Genomic DNA, 17,726 nt, shown 5'->3' on the forward strand with positions numbered 1-17,726 from the left:
TGTAGGATGTTGTGCTTTATTTAAATGAATGGCACAATAAGAATTATAATTTCCTTTAAACAACAACTGCACATGAACAGCTGTCTACTCTTCCAGTTTTTAACAAACCTGAGCTGGGATGAATTTTCCTCCTGAGGTGCTGATCTCACCATTTACAGTAGCTGTCTTTTGCAAAGGCTACTAATTGAGAGTCAAAACCTCACTTTCAAGTGACCAAAGTTAGATGAGGTACCCACTTCTAGCCTTGTTCCAGCTTCAAGTCCAATAACTGTATTAACCAAGGATTAATAAAACCCACTGATAATTTCCCAGACCTTGAGGAGAATGTAATTATGTGAAAGATCTTCATTTCACTAGTGTGGAAGTTTGGGTTCCACCCTCTGTGGGATGAGTGGTCAGCAGCTGTGGTCAGAGTGCTGTGCAAGAGCAGCCTTGGTCCCAGAGCTGCTGTAGATGCCACAGACATTTCATGTATCTGTTATGTAGACAGCCTGCAGAGAGTTCATCTACAGATCATGCTTTGCATATGAGCTTGGTTGAAATAAATTTTTCTTCAAGAAAATTCTTTATCCTTAAAATTAACTGTTAGTCTAATTTCCCAGTTATAGTAACATTTTCTTTAAGTTCAAACAATTGTATTTACTTGCTTACAAATGCAAGCCAGTACATCTGCCAAGATAACCTTTTCTTCCCCCTTTCTTTCCAGAAATTATACCTTCTGATCCGAGGGTCTTGTTTGAATTGCCACATGCTGACGTGTCCTCGAGCTGTGGTTCACTTGCTGCTAAGTCAGCTGAAGGTGCTGGAGAAAGGGTTGCTTCATGCTGTCCATGAGCTTGAAATCATTCTGAACAGGGCAAGTACTGTGTGCAAGGCTCCATCCCTTTTGGAGTGCATGGCCTCATAACTATAAGGCTCTCTGCCAATTTCTTTTATTCTGTCCCTTTTTAGTTTGTGGAGCAATGTGCAGATGCAACAGGCTCAGAAATTGAAGAAGAGTTAAATCGCCACGTTCAGGAAATGTTACAGAGCTCTCAAATAAGAGATCGGTGTTCAAATGTAAGTACAGGCAGTGATCCTCCAGAGATCTTGGGCTTTGTCCTCTTAAAATAGCAATGTGCAGAGCAAAGCCTGTCTTTGACTCTGTAGGTGCTGGATTTTGTCCATTTCTGACTGTTCTTATGTTTAGAGGGCTTTTTGAGAGAAATGTGTGAAATTAAACTTAAAAAGGATTTTATTTCCTGTTAGTACAACTGTTGAGTTTCTGGAAAATAGGGAAGAAATATCTGTGTAGGGAAATGTTTTGATGGTGTAAATACCACATTAAAATCTGACGCTGCTGTCAATACACCACCTGCAGATGTTGATACTTCTCTGTGTGATGCTCTGGCTGTTTTGAGCTACAGAAGACATTTTGAGAGCTCATGCATCCAGCAAACTTGCAGAATTAATTATAGTGGTACTTTTAGGAAGACTCGTGTAATTGAATTCTAATTTCCATTTAAGTGTAGCTTAATGTATATGGTTAGTAAGGGCAAATGAGTGAAGAAGATATTTAAAAATCTAAGATCATTGAGCAGATTTGTTTATAAGCCAAGTTTAGTTTCTTCATCACTTGTTTAAAAACTAAGCTTAAGCACTTGGTAAATCATACATTCATGAGCAGTGAAGAGAAGCGATTTTTGTCACTTTTCTACCTTGTTAAGTCATTGTTAGTGAAAAGCTTTAAATTCCAGTAGTGACTTGAAAAATAAAGACTTTATGGAATAAATTGGAAAAGGAAAGTGGAGAGCACTCAGGGATGTATGTCTCCAGCAGATGGTAAAATGAAGAAAGAGCACTATAGATCAAGGCATGAATTAACAAGTTCATGGATGTGTGTGCATTGATACTAATAATGTTCGTGTTGATAGTTCATGTTAATTGTGTAATCTTTCATGAATTCTTCACATAACATGTTTTAATTTATTTTTATGGTATAGATTATTTTTAAGTTGTTTTTTTTTTGTTGTTGTTTTTTTTTTTAACCAGGTCAAAAATGTGTGTGAGTGTAGAAATAAACTGATATCACAGTTCTGGAAAGCACATATGGGTTCAAAGAAATGCCCAAACTGCAAGTAAGTTTAACTACATGAGGAAGCTGTTTTCTAATTAAATGCTTTATTTATGATAACCTTTATCTGCCTGTCCTGTTTGGTGTTTTTTTTTTTACTTTTAAGATCCAGGAGATCACTGGTGCGAAAGGAGCACAACAGCAAACTGACAGTAACCTATCCTTCTACAGTGTACCATAAGTCAGGAGAGGAAACCATTCTGGATGAAATAGCAGGTGAAATATTTGTCTTCTGCTCATATATTTGGACTTTTCCCCTGCATTTAAGGGGCACAGATTCTTAGCAGTGACTGTGCACTTAAAACTCATTTATAAAAAATACTGATTTTAAGTAAACCAGTAAGCTCAGGAGTCAGAGGGAACCCAAATCCATTAAATTTCTGTTTGGCAGCTTCAAATGCCTGTGTCAGGAAAAGAAGTACAACAGTATAATCTGTGTCAACTTTAGGGTGGTTTTGGGGCACTTCATTTTTGGCAGGTTGTTGATTTTCTGCTGGATTTTTTAAACAGCAACTACAGATAAGAGTAATTAGGAGGAAGATGACCAACTTCAGAAAGAAAATCACAAAATTCTAACTCTTTTAAATAATTTCCTTTTAAAGAATAAAAGACAAAAAAAGAAAGTAGGTGGCACTTTCGAGGATTAATTAACCTATTGTTTGAATCAATTTAAACCTCCTTTTTCTTCTTGTATCCTTGATCCTTTGCACAATGGGAAGAATTGAGGCAGACATTTGTGTGTGTTATTTAGCCTTTAGGAAAGGTTTCCATAGAGAGTTTATTTTGTTTGCTACTCTGTGATTTAAATACTAGATTAAATCTCTGGAGCTGTGGCTGAAGAAGCAAAATGGGAAGTACTCTATATTCTGAACTGGGATGGATCACATAGGTACATTGTGCATAGCCTGTGTATGGTTAAGTCTCAAAAGAGTATTTTTAACCTTGGCATTGATGCATTTCTGGTTGAGGGATGGAAAGGTTTTCTAGGTGAATGGAGAATTGAACTTCGATTGTGCAAAAATCTGCATTTCTGGACCTAAGCAAGAAGAAGAATAGGAAACTGTCTGAGGTCATGGGAGAATTGCTTTTCATCAAGTTGTGGAAATTGAGATCTAAAATCTCTGGCCTTGTTTTGAAAATAATTGATCTTTTTACTTTTCAGTAGCAAAACTATGTGTTTTCCTTCCTCTTCAAAGCAGAGGAAGCCCAGACTCTCACTTATAAAATGGATGAATTGCTGGCTGGTGTTATTGTCTCCTTCAGTTGAGTATTTCATGAGAACCTTGATACCTCAGTGGTAGCACCTGAACCCCACTGAAAGATTCCCCAGCTGCAGGCTGACTCTTGATTTGTGTTTTGGTCAGGGGATGAGATCATTTGAAGAAAGGTTCCAGTTCACTAAAAGTCAAGAAAAGCATAAACTTTAGATGTAGAGTGGAGTCTTGTTTCTGTTAGTTATATCTGTATTCACTAGTCACAGAAATGGTTTCTTTTCTACTTAATTTCATATTTCCAAAGCAAAGATTTAAATAATAATTTTGATGTAGACGTCAGCCAGTATATTTTGTATGTATTTCCATTCCTTCTCTGAGCTGGAAGCACCACTGTAAGCAAAAAAAAAAACAAAAAAAAACCAAACCAAACCAAAAAACCCTTTCAGAGTAATATCTTGAGAATTCTTTTTAAATAAATATTTTATTTTATTTTTTACTTTTCAGGTTTTGATGAAAGCCAGTTAGGGAAGAGAGGATACCTGACACCAATGACTGCCAAGGAGTACATCCTGGCTCTGTGGAAGAATGAAGGTAATGGTTGTGAAGAGCAACATTACTTTGTTTTCTGTACCATTTAGTAGACAAATCTGCAAATCTTCAAATATGAACTCCTTGTCAAATGTTTGCCTTCTGCCTTAAGGGCTCTTGGATGTAAAATGGGTTTTGTGACAGCAGGACTGGCAGCCAGTGAATGCAGAGACCTGGATTCAATTCACACTTTGATCAGTTATTCTCAAATTATGGCTCCCCACAAACCACAACTGTTGTTTGCAGAGCAGAGTGGTTTACCTGTGGTGCTGCACCCCACAGTTACGCTGGTTAAAGACTGAGAATGGATTTATCAGCCTCTTTTTTGAGTTGCCTCTACTGTGAATCTGTCTGCAGTTGCCTGGAGAAACCAAAGCAGTTTCGTGAATCAGTCACAGTCAGTAGCTGGAAACTTTATTCCTCCTGTTTTGCTTTCTCCTTTTGCTATAATCTATATTTCTATATTATATCTATCTATTATATTTATCTACATTATTTTTCGACTCTATATAGAGTTGTTTCTAAAGTACCACATATGTGACAAAAAAAGGGGCAATTCTTTCTAACCTGTGTCTGAATATTTTTATTTTAAACAAGCTCAGTAGTCAGGCTTAACTTAGCAGATTCTTTTGACTTGGTTGAACAAGTGTATCTGGGGGTTTGGATTCCCAAACAAGAGCAATGAGAATGAGTTTATATTACTTTTGTGTCTTTTTTTAGGTTTCTTTCTGCGTTATCTCTTCCCTGGGATGGATCCCCATGAGAGTTCAGGATTCAGCCCAGACTTATTTTTTTTAGATCTCCTTGTGGTTCCACCTTCAAGGTAAAATTTATCCTCCCAAAATTTTGTAGAAATCACAGGGTTTAGTGCATCCTTTGCAAGACTTGGAGATCCAAACTCTTATAATACAGACGCTGGTCTGCTTAAGTGTCAGTGGAGTGTTTAAATAATAGAAATTGCACTAGTGGTTGATAATAAGTTCTATTGTAACTGCAAGTGAATTCCTTAGAAGACTGAAATACTAATTATGGAAAAAATGTATTTTAGTATGAGTATTTAAAATGATTATAGAATATTATAACTGCACAGTACTGACAGAATTTCTTGTACGGAATCATTCCTCTTTTATGACTGTCTCAGTAGAATATATGAATTTTTAAATGCCCACTGTTAGTTTGGATTATTCTCCATGTGCTGAAGATTTAGCTGAGAATGTTTGAGGTTTATCATGCTGCTTTTGAGAGGCTTTGATCTTGTGAAGTAATTTTGATTTTGTGTAGGTATCGCCCTGTAAACCGCGTTGGAGATCGCCTGTTCACGAACGGGCAGACCGTGAACTTGCAGGCTGTGATGAAAGATGCCCAAGTGATACGGAAGCTCTTGGTTTTCATGGCCAAAGAACAGTGTCAGCCAATAAAAATTACAGAAGAAATTCAAACAGTAAGAGTTGCTGGTTATCTTATTCTTTGCTTTCTTGGATGTTTGGGTTGAATTCAGGAAAGCTCCTGTTTAAACTGTTCCCGTAACAGTTTTTGCCTGAGCTGTTGGAATATCTGCTGATGGAGATGTTCTATACCTTGTTTGGTTTTTTCCCTCTGCTCTTTTCTACCTAGTGCAAAGGGAAAAAAACATTTTGCTCAGATTCTCTTAGCCATGGGTTCACAATAAAGCTTTGCCAGCATCTCATCACATGAAAAGAGAGAGGGAAAAGCCACTTCAGCTTCTCAGCCTATTGAGGCAGTTGTTACTGTGTTTATTTTCTGACAGTTGATGTCTAAGGAGGACCCAAAACTTCACAAATCACATAATTAGTAACAATACTTGTCTGCTTCTGACAGTTCACATAGTTGTATGGTGTAAATAATAATGTATGTCAGCTTCCCTCATTCCGTACTTCCTCATCAGTTGTATCATTGAGGGGTCTTTGACATTGGACTTAGTTTCAGGGGAACTTGATTTACATCTGCAGAGTAAAACATTTTGGAAACATTGTTAGTTATTCAGAATGTAGCCACTAGGTGGAGATCTGTTCTTAAAACATTTGACAGGAGGTCAATGTGTTTTGGATGTGACTGGTTTAGTGGCTTTTAGACTGAAAACAAAGTCATGTAAGTGATAAAAACTTGGATTTACATTATTTTTATCTAAGAATAGGATTTTCTAGTTACAGTGATTCCTAACATGGACTGACTACCATGCAAAATAATGGTGAATGTTTCTTTTGTTATATTTAATTCTGTAATTAATTCTATAGCTTCAGCCTATTAATTAGAAGATATTTTTTGTTATGTCCAAGTTTCTAATTTCTGTTTCTGTAGGAGGCAGGAGGGGATAGTGAACCTCTGGACCGTTCTGTACTGACAACGATTCCAGGGCAGAGCATTGCAGATAAGCTGTACAACGCTTGGATACGTCTCCAGAGCCATGTCAACATCGTGTTTGATAGTGACATGGACAAGCTGATAACAGAAAAATACCCTGGCATTCGTCAGGTGGGTAGCAGGTGGAGTCTTAATTAAAAAAGAGAAGCTGATAGACTAAGAAAAGAGTGAACTATTTGTGGTTAGTACATGGGCATTTTCATGACAGTCATCATTGCAAGAATCCATTTTAGGTTTTAATTGTTACCCTCTGTTTTCACAGCTGTTGGAGAAGAAGGAGGGGCTGTTCCGCAAGCACATGATGGGGAAGCGTGTGGATTTTGCCGCTCGATCCGTCATCTGCCCCGACATGTACATTGGGACCAACGAGATTGGCATCCCTATGGTGAGCACAAATAAGGACTGTGTCTTCCTGGTGCAGCTCAGGACTGAACTGCACTGCTGGCACTTTGGTAACAAGTTTAAACAAGTTTAAAATCTAGAGGGTTTCTGACTTATCTGAGCTCTTTCCTGCCCAGTGTTTATAAGGAGGGAGCACTGAAGAGCGGGAAATTCTTCCTGTTACAAAATGAGAACACCACATCTGAGAAAGAGGATTAAAACAAAAAAGAAAAAGTTGTACTTGCTTTGTGGGATTAGGAATTGGTGCAAACTTCAAAAGTAGATCCTGTTCCTCTTGTGGTCTTTGCACAAGGTATTTTTGAGGTATTGCAACCTTAAGGAGAAGGCCATGATACTGTCACCAACTTCATTCATCCTTCTTAAGGATTTTTAATTTCATAGAGATGACACCAAGCCTGAATTTGAGCTTTTCATTATATTATCTTTGCAGAAAATAGTGTACCTGGTGATAATGTGCTTTTTCTCTGTATATGTTGGCTTAAGAATCTAAATCCAAGCTTGCTTTCTTTAGTTGCTAATTGAGTTTCACACTGCAGTAGAAAATTGTAAAAAGGACATTGTTTATATTCACATGATAGAGGATTTTAAAATAGAAGTGTATTTATTTGACATTAAGGTAGAGGAGGAGATGCATTCAAGAGCTTAAATCCATTTATGTTTGCATAGTATGAATTAACTTTTGACACCGTTTTATCAGTACCCTTTACAGCTCAAAGCCAAAATTGAGCAACGTGTTTTTTCCTCTTCTCTTTTCCCCCCTGTCCAGGTATTTGCCACCAAACTGACTTACCCTCAGCCAGTCACCCCCTGGAATGTGAAGGAGCTGAGGCAGGCTGTCATCAATGGCCCCAGGGTGCACCCCGGGGCCTCCATGGTCATTAACGAGGACGGGTCCCGCACGGTGCTGAGCGCCACCAGCCTGACCCAGCGCGAGGCCATCGCCAAGCAGCTCCTCACCCCCTCCTCAGGGGCACCCCAGACAGGCCTGAAGATTGTGAGTATGGGCAGAGCCCTCCTCCAAACAAAAACAAAAACATTTTCAAATTCTAAACCCCATTTTTCCATCCTTTACTTTCTCATAATACAGAGTGTGTGGCATTCATCATGCCATGATGCAGAGTATTCTTAGTGGTGGCCTTGGCATTGCTGGCTTAGCAGTTGGGCTCCATGATCTTTTCCAACTTGATTGATTCTATGTCAGTTGTTTCTCATCTGTGCTACAGCTTAATCAACCTTTGAAACTTCTTAACTGTATCTCCATCCCTTGCAAGAGTTGAAAACGTGCTATTTAGCTACTAGGGCAAACGTATTTGTGCTTTCACATTGTTGTGTATTACCCTGTCTCTCATAAAGGCTTAGCAGAGATAGGAAATTTAAGTCTGAGTATTTCTGTGATGTCAGTTCTTTCAGAACCCAAGTTAAACATATCAGTATTTAGATTGTACAAACAACTTACCATACTCTTGTTGATAAGCACTTAAGGGGATATTTGGATGTTATTAACAGAAAAATTAGAATGAGACTGTTCTGAGAGACTCTGTTGTAGATAAGGATATATTGTGTTGTACTCAAAGATGAAATGAAGATATTCCTGGCCTCTGCTTCAGCTAATGGGTCATATTAATACCTTAGTCTAGGGTGTCCAGGACTGAGTGTATTGTGGGAGGTATCAATTCAGCCCAGTGGGCTTTGGATGAAGAGCTGGTTGATTTGATCACTGTGGTTTGGTGCAGAGCAGAGGGCATTCAGGGCCAAGCAGTCTTGATCCTCTCTGAGTTCTGCACAGAACACCAACACCAGAAAGAAGATGTTTTGGACCTGTGCGTATTTAAAGATAAACTAGTCCTTCCTGAGGACTAATCGCTGCAGCAATTGCAGTTGTTGCAGTTGTAGGCAACAACCACATCTCTGTGGCAGGTGTGTCGGCACATTAAGAACGGGGACGTGCTGCTGCTGAACCGCCAGCCCACCCTGCACAGACCCTCCATCCAGGCCCACCGGGCGCGGATCCTGCCCGGGGAGAAGGTGCTGAGGCTGCACTATGCCAACTGCAAAGCTTACAACGCCGACTTCGACGGCGACGAGATGAATGCCCACTTCCCTCAGAGCGAGCTGGGCAGGGCAGAGGCCTACACCTTAGCCATCACTGATGAGCAGTACCTGGTGCCAAAGGCAAGTAAAACTGGACTTTTTTATTTATTTCTAAAAATAAATTAGTTTCTAGATGCAATCGCATTCATTTATTTTGTCTAATGATAAATGAGATAATTTTTAATAAATCTGTTCACTTGCTTCTGAGGTTTATTTCTGTGTTCTTTCTCCACTTGTGGTTCTGTTCCTCTAAACAAGGCCCAGCACATCCAAACAATCTTGTTCCTTTGATTGTCAGTGTCCAGAAGAGATTCAGTAGAGGGTTGTGTTGTGATGAGTTCTTTACAAATTTCTTAAGTACTTTTATCCAGGGGGAATAATTTTGGGAGCTGAAGGCCCACGACTTACTAACCTCCCTACCACCACTTTTTTGTTACCTCTTTAGGATGGGAAGCCACTTCCTGGCTTGATCCAGGACCACATGATTTCTGGAGTCAGCATGACAATCCGGGGCTGCTTCTTCACCAGAGAGCAGTACATGGAGCTTGTGTACCGAGGGCTGACAGACAAAAAAGGGAGAATTAAAACCTTTCCTCCTGCCATTATGAAGCCACAGCGATTATGGACAGGAAAGCAGGTAGTTTATAATTTACTGGATTAAAGAATGCCAGTGGTTTCTAAGTAAGCAGAATGCTAGTGCTAAAACCAGTGCTGCTAAGGGCATTTGGAAGGCAAGATCCCATCAACACCATGTAGGTTTTGGTGTGTGTTTCTGAGCTGTAAAACCCAACAGACAGCTTTTTTTTTTTTTTTTAATTTTAATATATCTAATTATTTAAAAAACCTTTGCAGTTTTATACTTCTAGATACTTATGTGTCTCAGCTTACTGATCCTTCAGAGGGTAGAGTAACAGGAGGATATTCCTGCCTGTGAGCTTTCCAAGCTTTCAAAACTTTGCTGTCAGTGGAAAGAATACATGCAGCATGTTGCTTTTCTCATCCATGACAGATTTTTTTGTGTTGAAAAGCAATTATACAGAAAAAAATAATTCCTTCCACTCGTCCTGCTTCTTTATAGGTTGTTTCCACATTGTTAATAAACATCATTCCAGACAACTATGCTCCACTGAATTTGACTGGGAAAGCAAAAATTGGTGGGAAAGCCTGGGTAAAGGGACCTGCCAAAGGATGTCTGAATCTTGATTCAATGTGTGAATCTCAGGTATGCAACAACTCTGGGGGTTGGGCTGGGCTGTGTTGTACTAAAATTGTGTGTGCAGTAAAGGAATGGGAAGGGAACAAGGCAGATGACAAAGTTAGAAGCAGATATTTGGCAGCAGTTACTTCCAGAAGTGGGTGATGGAAGTATGGGTCTGGGAGTCAGGAAAAATTCTCTGTGGTCCTTTGTTCGACCTTGTGTCTTCATTGTCGGACTTTAGGGGTGGAAAAATGCAGGTGGTGTTGGAAGTTTCATTTCTGCTATAAATTCTGAAAGTATAGATAATCTGACCACATTTAACCATTCACCAATATGTAAGCCTTTTAAACTTAAACTGATTTTCACACAGATTACACAGAAAAACCCATAGAGGTCATAGTAAAATTAAAATTTCTGCTTTCCTGATTCAAAGCTGTGTTTTATTTTTCAGGTTATTATCAGAGATGGGGAATTACTGTGTGGAGTCTTGGACAAAGCTCACTTTGGCAGCTCTGCCTATGGGCTGGTGCATTGCTGCTATGAGATCTATGGGGGTGGCACCAGTGGGAAGGTGCTGACGTGCCTGGGGCGCCTCTTCACTGCTTACCTGCAGCTCTACAGGGGATTCACCATGGGTGAGTGCCTGCAGCACCTCCTCAGGTGTAAAACCAGATGTGGCTGGGCATAATACATGCAAATTATGTTAATAAAAGTCTGCAAGACTGCCCTTGATCTTGTATTTTTTGTTGGTGCATAGCTGGCCTTCTAAGTATAAACACAAGGTACATGTATGTTGAGTATGTCCAACAATCTCTCTTTTCTGTCCTGCCTAGCCAAAGTGTACACAGTTAATATGTCCTGTGTTGAAATTTTGTTTATATCAAAACCTTGTGTTTTGCTTGTCTGAAAAGTAATTATTTTATAGAAAGCAGAACAGCTGACAAAGCAGGATGAAAGAACTCTAAGGGCTTGGTGATCAAGCCTTGCACTTCACATTTTACTGTAAAACTTTTGGTAAATGTGTTTGAAAAGCTTTCATTACGGGTTTTCAAACTCATACAGGAGTTATGGAGACACAGTCAGCTATTAGCAGTACTGAGGGACCAGCAGACTGCTGTGAGCCAGGGAAAAGGGAGAGATGTCTTTTGGAGTGATTACTGTAAGACACAGGACTCCTGAGAGCCAGGGTGCAAAAACAAGTTAAGAAAAGATAACAAGCCTAGGACCACTAGGCAGTTAAAACATCAGAAGAGAAGTGAGACTGGAGCAGGAGTTTGGGATTTGATGTTTTGACACAGCCATTTTAGTGACCATTTTAGTGTCTGTGGCAGGACTCCTTACAAATAGCTCACAGGAGTTCAGGTTCCAGTGTTTAATCTGTTCCCTGGTCCTGTCATATCAAGGATCTGTATTTTTAATTTATCTTTTTTAAAAAAGCTAAGAAATGCCAGATTATGAAAAGTTCAGCTAATAGGAAGTTTGATGTGAATGGAAGAAAAAAAGCAGTTTGATGTGGCTGGTCCGTAAAGCATTAGTTTGTGCAAGTGCACCAATTAAGATTTTTTAGAGACTTCTTAAATTTGGGAGTTGATTTTGCACTCTTACTGCTTAGTTGATGTTGTGGGTGGTGGTTTTTTTTTTTTTTTTTTTTTTTTTTTTTTTTTTTTTTTTTTAAATCGCTTACAACTTCTCCATCCAAAAGCTACTCAGATTTTTTCTTCTTGTCAAACTGCAGACCCTGAGTCTAACCATCATTATAACTTTGTGACTTTTCTTCCCAGCTCTTCACTCAAAATCCCTGTCACCAAATGTGGTTCCTTCCTTGATTTTTTTTTCAGTTTAAACCATTGTATTCTGTCTCTCCTCTTTAATAGGGATTGAAGATATTTTGGTTAAACCTGAAGCAGACCACAAAAGAAAAAAAATCATTGAAAGGTCAAGGCAGAGTGGTATTGAAGTAAGTCTGTTTTGCAGATTTATTTTTTCTTCCATAATGCAAAATTTTTGAAATAGTGCCTTGTTCAATCCTGCTTAACACCTAAAACTTCCTATATTTTACTTTCAGGCTGTTAGAGCTGCTCTTAATTTGCCAGAAACAGCATCATGTGAGGAGGTCCAAGGGAAGTGGCAGGATGCCCATCTCTGCAAAGACCAGAGGGATTTTAACATGGTTGATATGAAGTTCAAGGAGGAAGTAAACAAATACAACAATGAAGTCAACAAGGTTGGCATCGAGGCATCTGTGCATACTAATCTTGTTTAGCTTTCTTACTGAGTTAATTAATGTGGATGAGCAGTGCCGGACTCTTCTGGGGGCTGAAGCTTTCCATCTGTCCCCAGCATGAGGGGGACATACCTCTCCTCCTCACCCTTGTCCTCCCTGAGTGAGAAGATGGCTTAATATTGAAGATGCTTTTGAAATTATAAATATGAATGTTTGTGAATACTCATTGTTTCACTTTGTTAAAGCCTTCCACAGGAATTTCTTGAGTTTATTGTTTTATTAATAACATTTGGTTTTGTTCTCTTTGCTCCCCCACAACTCTGTAGGTTTGCATGCCCCTTGGTCTCCACAGGAGCTTTCCAGAGAACAATTTGCAGTTGATGGTACAGTCAGGAGCCAAAGGATCCACTGTAAACACAATGCAGGTAATGACTGCCAGAATATGCTTAGAGCTACGTGTGCTGATGTGTTGTGTCCTACAATATCAGCTGTTGGGAAGCTCTTGTGGGGATATCTGATACCAGAGCAAGGTTTTCATTCTGGACTTTGGCATGGAAAATGTTAGAAGAATGTAATAAAGACCTCAGTGGGTGATGGAAGAGAGTCAGTGTTTATTATAACCTATTTTTGAATCTCTCAGTAGATGAGGATTTACTGAAATAGCAGACCTGCTTTTGAGAAGGAATGCCGCAGTTTATACAAACAACCCTACTGTAGGAGAAATAACTTCTCCTGGCCTCTATTGGAGACTGACCCTCTCCTTCTTCAACTTCTGAATAGCAACAACATAATCTTTGGTTTTGGTAGAAGTGGCAAGGATACATTTTCATTTCACCATTTGCAACACAAACACTAACAAGAGAGACTCTATAAAAATGCCATCTAAAATGGAGAGAATGACCACAGCTCAATAGAGAGAGCATTTTGGGTTGAGGTTTTTGTTCTGCTTTTAGTACACTGCTGAGAGGTGGTGAGGGTAATGTAGGGCCCTAAAAAATATTTACAGTATTTTTAGTTTCACCTCTCTGTGTTAAAGTGAGATTTTGAGGTAATGTTGAGGATGAGTCAGGGTACTGGAATAACTTTAGAAAACCAGGTGATATCTCCATGCCTTTTGTGCCTTTAAGCAGCTAGAACACTTCCATGAACAAGTCCACATTGAGCTACAGAGCCTTTACTGAACATTTGACATTTTTAAACTGTATTTTTCAAGAAAAAATACTAACGTTATGCAAAAAGTTGGATGGAAAAGTGATGTTTCCTTTTTTTTCTGTCCACATTTAGATTTCTTGTTTGCTGGGCCAGATTGAGCTGGAAGGCCGAAGACCCCCACTGATGGCATCTGGCAAATCACTGCCATGTTTCCAGCCTTATGATTTTTCCCCTAGCTCAGGAGGATTTGTGACTGGCAGATTTCTCACTGGGATCAGACCTTCTGTAAGTTTAAGATTGCTTGTGTTGATACTGAAGCTTATTTAAGTCTTGGTATTTTAATAGAGAGTATCTGCAATTGTAGATAAATGGATTTTGTTCACCCTGGTTTCATATGAAGCTTCTGAGGGAGAACATAAATTGCCAGTGTTGATGCACTTATTAGCAGGATGCTGATGGTGTTGTGCTTGTGTTTAGGAATTCTTCTTTCACTGCATGGCAGGCAGGGAAGGTCTTGTGGATACAGCTGTCAAAACCAGCCGTTCTGGGTACCTGCAAAGGTAAGAGGCCTGGGTTAGAATTGGAGCCTTTATAAAGTCCTTTTGTTGGTTGGTTGATTTTTCTCTTTTTCCTGAGAGAGTTCTGTAGATTGTAAGTGCCGGTATTGCTTAGATTAACTTCACTGTATTTGATTTTTACAAAAAAGGCTGAATGCTGAATGTTTGTTTTAAGTACAGTTTTCTAGAGATCTAGATCAATATTATAATTTCAAACTTACCGCTGGCATATAACAGCAGCAGCTTCTTTTGCAGAAATCTTTTTTTCTGGTACAAATATAGATAGGTGCGCAAGTTCTAGTTTTTCTTGGCCACGTTGAGTGGCTTTTGTCTTTACTCAAGCAACACCTCCAGTATATATAGAAGAAAATGGAACTTTTTAATTGTTTCAGAGGGTAGTGATGAGTTCTAAAGGAGGGATGCCCCTTTCTTTCAGAAAACTGTTAGTGTGACAGCAGAAATGGAGAGTAATTTACTGCTTCATTTTAAGTCAGATCAGTCCAAGGAAGCTGGCGGGAGCAACATGCTTGAAATCTTTGCAAATTAAACATTTCACATGAGTGATGTGTCTATAGGAATTTGGCTTCTGGAATTCCTGATCAGCCCTTAAGTACATTTAAGATGTTGAAAACAGTGGGTTTTGTGTTAGAGTTGTGTTGTTCTTGTTGCTCTGTAGCCTCTTAACATTTTTGTTTTCTGTTTTTTTCCCCCCCATTTTTTTTCCCTCTGGAATAGGTGTATCATAAAACATTTGGAAGGACTGGTAGTTCAGTATGACCTGACTGTACGAGACAGCGATGGCAGCGTGGTGCAGTTTCTGTATGGAGAAGATGGGCTTGATATCCCTAAAACTCAGTTCTTACAACCTGAGCAGTTTCCTTTCATTGCAGAAAACTATGAGGTAAAACACCTAAATTTTAAGTATTTATTAGGGGTGACGGGGAGACTGAAACACATGTTAAACATCTGGAATATCTGTCAGGGATCCAGTGGCAACACTTGTTTGTCTCAGTTACTTTCAGACTAATGTACAATTTTATTTGCCATTGTATTCAAAATATGGAAGCAATCTGAAGTCTGCAGCGTGATTTAGGCAGTCTCAATTTCAGCAGAGCACCAAGCACTGTCTGTTCTAACTCTGCACTTGAATTCAACAAAGATGACCTCACTTTTCTGTCTGTCAAGTTTGATTAACTTCCTTTTACCAGTATCACCACTGCTTATTATACGGTGGTGATAATAACAGAGTTATAAGGAGTTTTGTCTCAGTTGGGTTGAAAACCAAATTTGAAAATTGTTTTGCAGCAGTGACAGCAGATGACCTTTTCAGTTTGCTTTGCCTTTTCTGGTACAGTGAGGACAGAGAGAAGAATAACCACACAAATTACTTCCTTACAGGTAATCCAGAAGACAAACCATCTGGATGAAGCTTTAGCAAGGATGGAGTCTCACCAAGCTAATCAGCAGTTCAAAGCCATCAAAAAGTGGAGAGCCAGACACCAAAACTCTGTGCAAAGAGAAGGAGGCTTTCTGTTGTTTTCCCAAAAGAAATTGGCAAGTGTGAAAGCACAGCTTCCAGGAGGTGAAATAAAGAATGGAAGAGATCCTGCTACTTTACAGGTAACACAGCAGCAGTTGAACTGACTAAACCCTTCAAAAGAAGTTACAGAATTCAGTATATTTTTTTTTAATTGCTCTGTGTATCCCAAAATGTTTCACAGTCTAACTAAACAAGTTGCCTTTTAAAGGAATCATGTCAGCTATGTGGATGATAAGCTGAGATTTATTAAAGTCTGTGGGCCCTAGTGCTAGGGAAGGGGCTAAAAACTGAGATAAATATGTTGTTAGAAAACAAGTCATTTTAGTTAGTGGTTTGAGGGGATTGTTTCTATTTATTGGTGGATTTTTTTTTTTTTCATGTACACAGAGTAAATCTCCCTTGCATGGACAGCTGTCTGCTAGCTGGATGAGAACTTGTTTGAATACCAAAGATCAGAGGGCTGAGCCAGCCCTGCCTAGTTTTTCCAAAAAATACTCTTGCTTAAGCCTCTTGTCCATCATGGCATTGGTGTCTATGACATGGCTTCTAATGAAGATGGTGTGTATTTTGTGGACACAAAATGCAGACAGGTCCTGCTTCACAGCCTTGCTGTCACAAGGAATTTATCCTGCTGGAACCTGGGCAGTGAGCATGAAACTCCAGGCTGAAGGTGTTGAGAGATGACTCTGTGAGCTTGTCTGCAAAAGCTGTTTCTCCTACAGAGAAATGAACCTTTTCAGAGGTTCATTTATTGAGCTATGCTGAATTTATGTTGCTCTTGACACTTCTCGATAATAAGCTCCTTTTTCAATCCAGCTATGGGCAGGTGAGGTGAGAGAGTCAGCTATAAGCAAAAGTTTAAGTGAATTGAGGGTGTTCACTCCCAGTTAAAGTCATTCTTTGAGGCCATGTTTCACTGATTTCTGAAGTAATTCTGTGGATACATAAATTAGGGTGTTTTTAGGCACGTAAAGAATCTCGAAATCATTTGGCTTCAAAAGTGTTAAATATCAGAAAAAGGAGAACACTGAATTTTTAGCTGAGCTGTTTGCTGTGTTGTGTACACCCTTAATTCTGCACAGGTTATCATTTCCTCCTTCACTGCTGCTTGATTGCTTGTGGTCTTACTGTGGATAAACCAGCCAGTTTAAAAACCTCTTCTCGTTTTCAGTTGTTGAAGATGTGGTATGAGCTCGATGAGAAGAAACAGAGGAAGTATCTGAAGAAGACAACTAAGTGTCCTGACCCAAGCCTTGGGGTGTGGCGCCCAGATACTTATTTTGCATCTGTTTCAGAAACGTTTGAAAATGGAGTTGAAGGCTACATCAATAAATGGGAATCTGAGAGCAGCCAGAGTTACATGCACCCAGAACTTTCTTCTGATAGGTAAAAACCTCTGAGAGTCTTCTTCTTTGCACTGAGCCAAAACACCTTTTTGGAGGATATTCTACTGAAACTGAAAAGTCTTTACCAAGCTTTGTGCTGTTGTGACCTTTATAAAACTAAACAGTGGGTTTCAGAATAGTTCTTGAAAGCCAAACGTGCTTAGTGTGCAATGGAGAGGCTCTGGTTTTCTGTTCCTTCCAAACCTGAATTTCCCATGCTGCAGAGGGCTTTAGCAAAGCCTCTCTGGAACAACAGCAATGTATTGCTGTCCCCGTATATATAAAATAATGCTTCATAGTGATCTTGAAAAACTAAGTATGCTCTTGATGCATCTTGGAGTTAGCAAGGCAGTTAGGAAGCACAAGTGGGAGTAAATGGACTCTCTTTTGACATTCTGGGAGTTGGCAGCAGAAATAAAATACAATTTGGCCAGGGCCCCAGTTCTGTGTTAATGGGCTGTGTTTGTCAGATCAGATGGGGATAGAGAGTTTTACAGTTTCTAGAGTGTATTTATCTGTAAGCTACTAGAAGAAATTGTCTCAAAGATGTAACTTTATTGAACTGAGCAACGATTCATCATTTTCTGAGTTTTTTATTTTGTATGTTGAGCTAATTCTCTCATTTCCTGTCTCCAGATTAAAGGATCTGTTGTATTTAAAGTGGCAGCGTTCTCTTTGTGACCCAGGAGAAGCTGTGGGGCTTCTCGCTGCTCAGAGTATTGGGGAGCCTTCAACACAGATGACTCTGAACACCTTTCACTTTGCTGGCAGAGGTGAAATGAATGTCACATTGGGTATTCCAAGGTGAGAAAGCTGTGTCCTCAATGGGCCCTTTATTTTAGGTACTTAGGTATACAGTTGTGCTAGGTGCACTAGCAGG

The 17,726-nt window shown here is 39.4% G+C and overlaps 1 protein-coding gene across 1 annotated transcript in view; it reads left to right on the forward strand.

Moving 5' to 3' along the window:
* The window catches only part of POLR1A (RNA polymerase I subunit A), a 29,240-nt gene that overhangs the window by 1,089 nt on the left and 10,425 nt on the right, over positions 1-17,726 (forward strand). The window contains exons 3-25 of the mRNA XM_083861717.1: positions 707-856; positions 952-1,059; positions 2,032-2,117; positions 2,220-2,329; positions 3,832-3,918; positions 4,636-4,738; positions 5,197-5,356; positions 6,235-6,408; positions 6,560-6,682; positions 7,466-7,693; positions 8,617-8,871; positions 9,236-9,427; positions 9,869-10,012; positions 10,440-10,623; positions 11,863-11,945; positions 12,054-12,212; positions 12,539-12,637; positions 13,497-13,649; positions 13,842-13,924; positions 14,657-14,822; positions 15,320-15,541; positions 16,633-16,847; positions 17,483-17,650. Of these exons, the coding sequence (XP_083717843.1) occupies positions 707-856; positions 952-1,059; positions 2,032-2,117; positions 2,220-2,329; positions 3,832-3,918; positions 4,636-4,738; positions 5,197-5,356; positions 6,235-6,408; positions 6,560-6,682; positions 7,466-7,693; positions 8,617-8,871; positions 9,236-9,427; positions 9,869-10,012; positions 10,440-10,623; positions 11,863-11,945; positions 12,054-12,212; positions 12,539-12,637; positions 13,497-13,649; positions 13,842-13,924; positions 14,657-14,822; positions 15,320-15,541; positions 16,633-16,847; positions 17,483-17,650 (3,452 nt within the window). The remainder of the gene's footprint in view (positions 1-706; positions 857-951; positions 1,060-2,031; positions 2,118-2,219; positions 2,330-3,831; positions 3,919-4,635; positions 4,739-5,196; positions 5,357-6,234; positions 6,409-6,559; positions 6,683-7,465; positions 7,694-8,616; positions 8,872-9,235; positions 9,428-9,868; positions 10,013-10,439; positions 10,624-11,862; positions 11,946-12,053; positions 12,213-12,538; positions 12,638-13,496; positions 13,650-13,841; positions 13,925-14,656; positions 14,823-15,319; positions 15,542-16,632; positions 16,848-17,482; positions 17,651-17,726) is intronic.

The sequence above is a fragment of the Zosterops lateralis genome (assembly GCF_965231275.1).
Source record: "Zosterops lateralis genome assembly, chromosome: 5".
Taxonomy (NCBI): Eukaryota; Metazoa; Chordata; class Aves; order Passeriformes; family Zosteropidae; genus Zosterops; species Zosterops lateralis.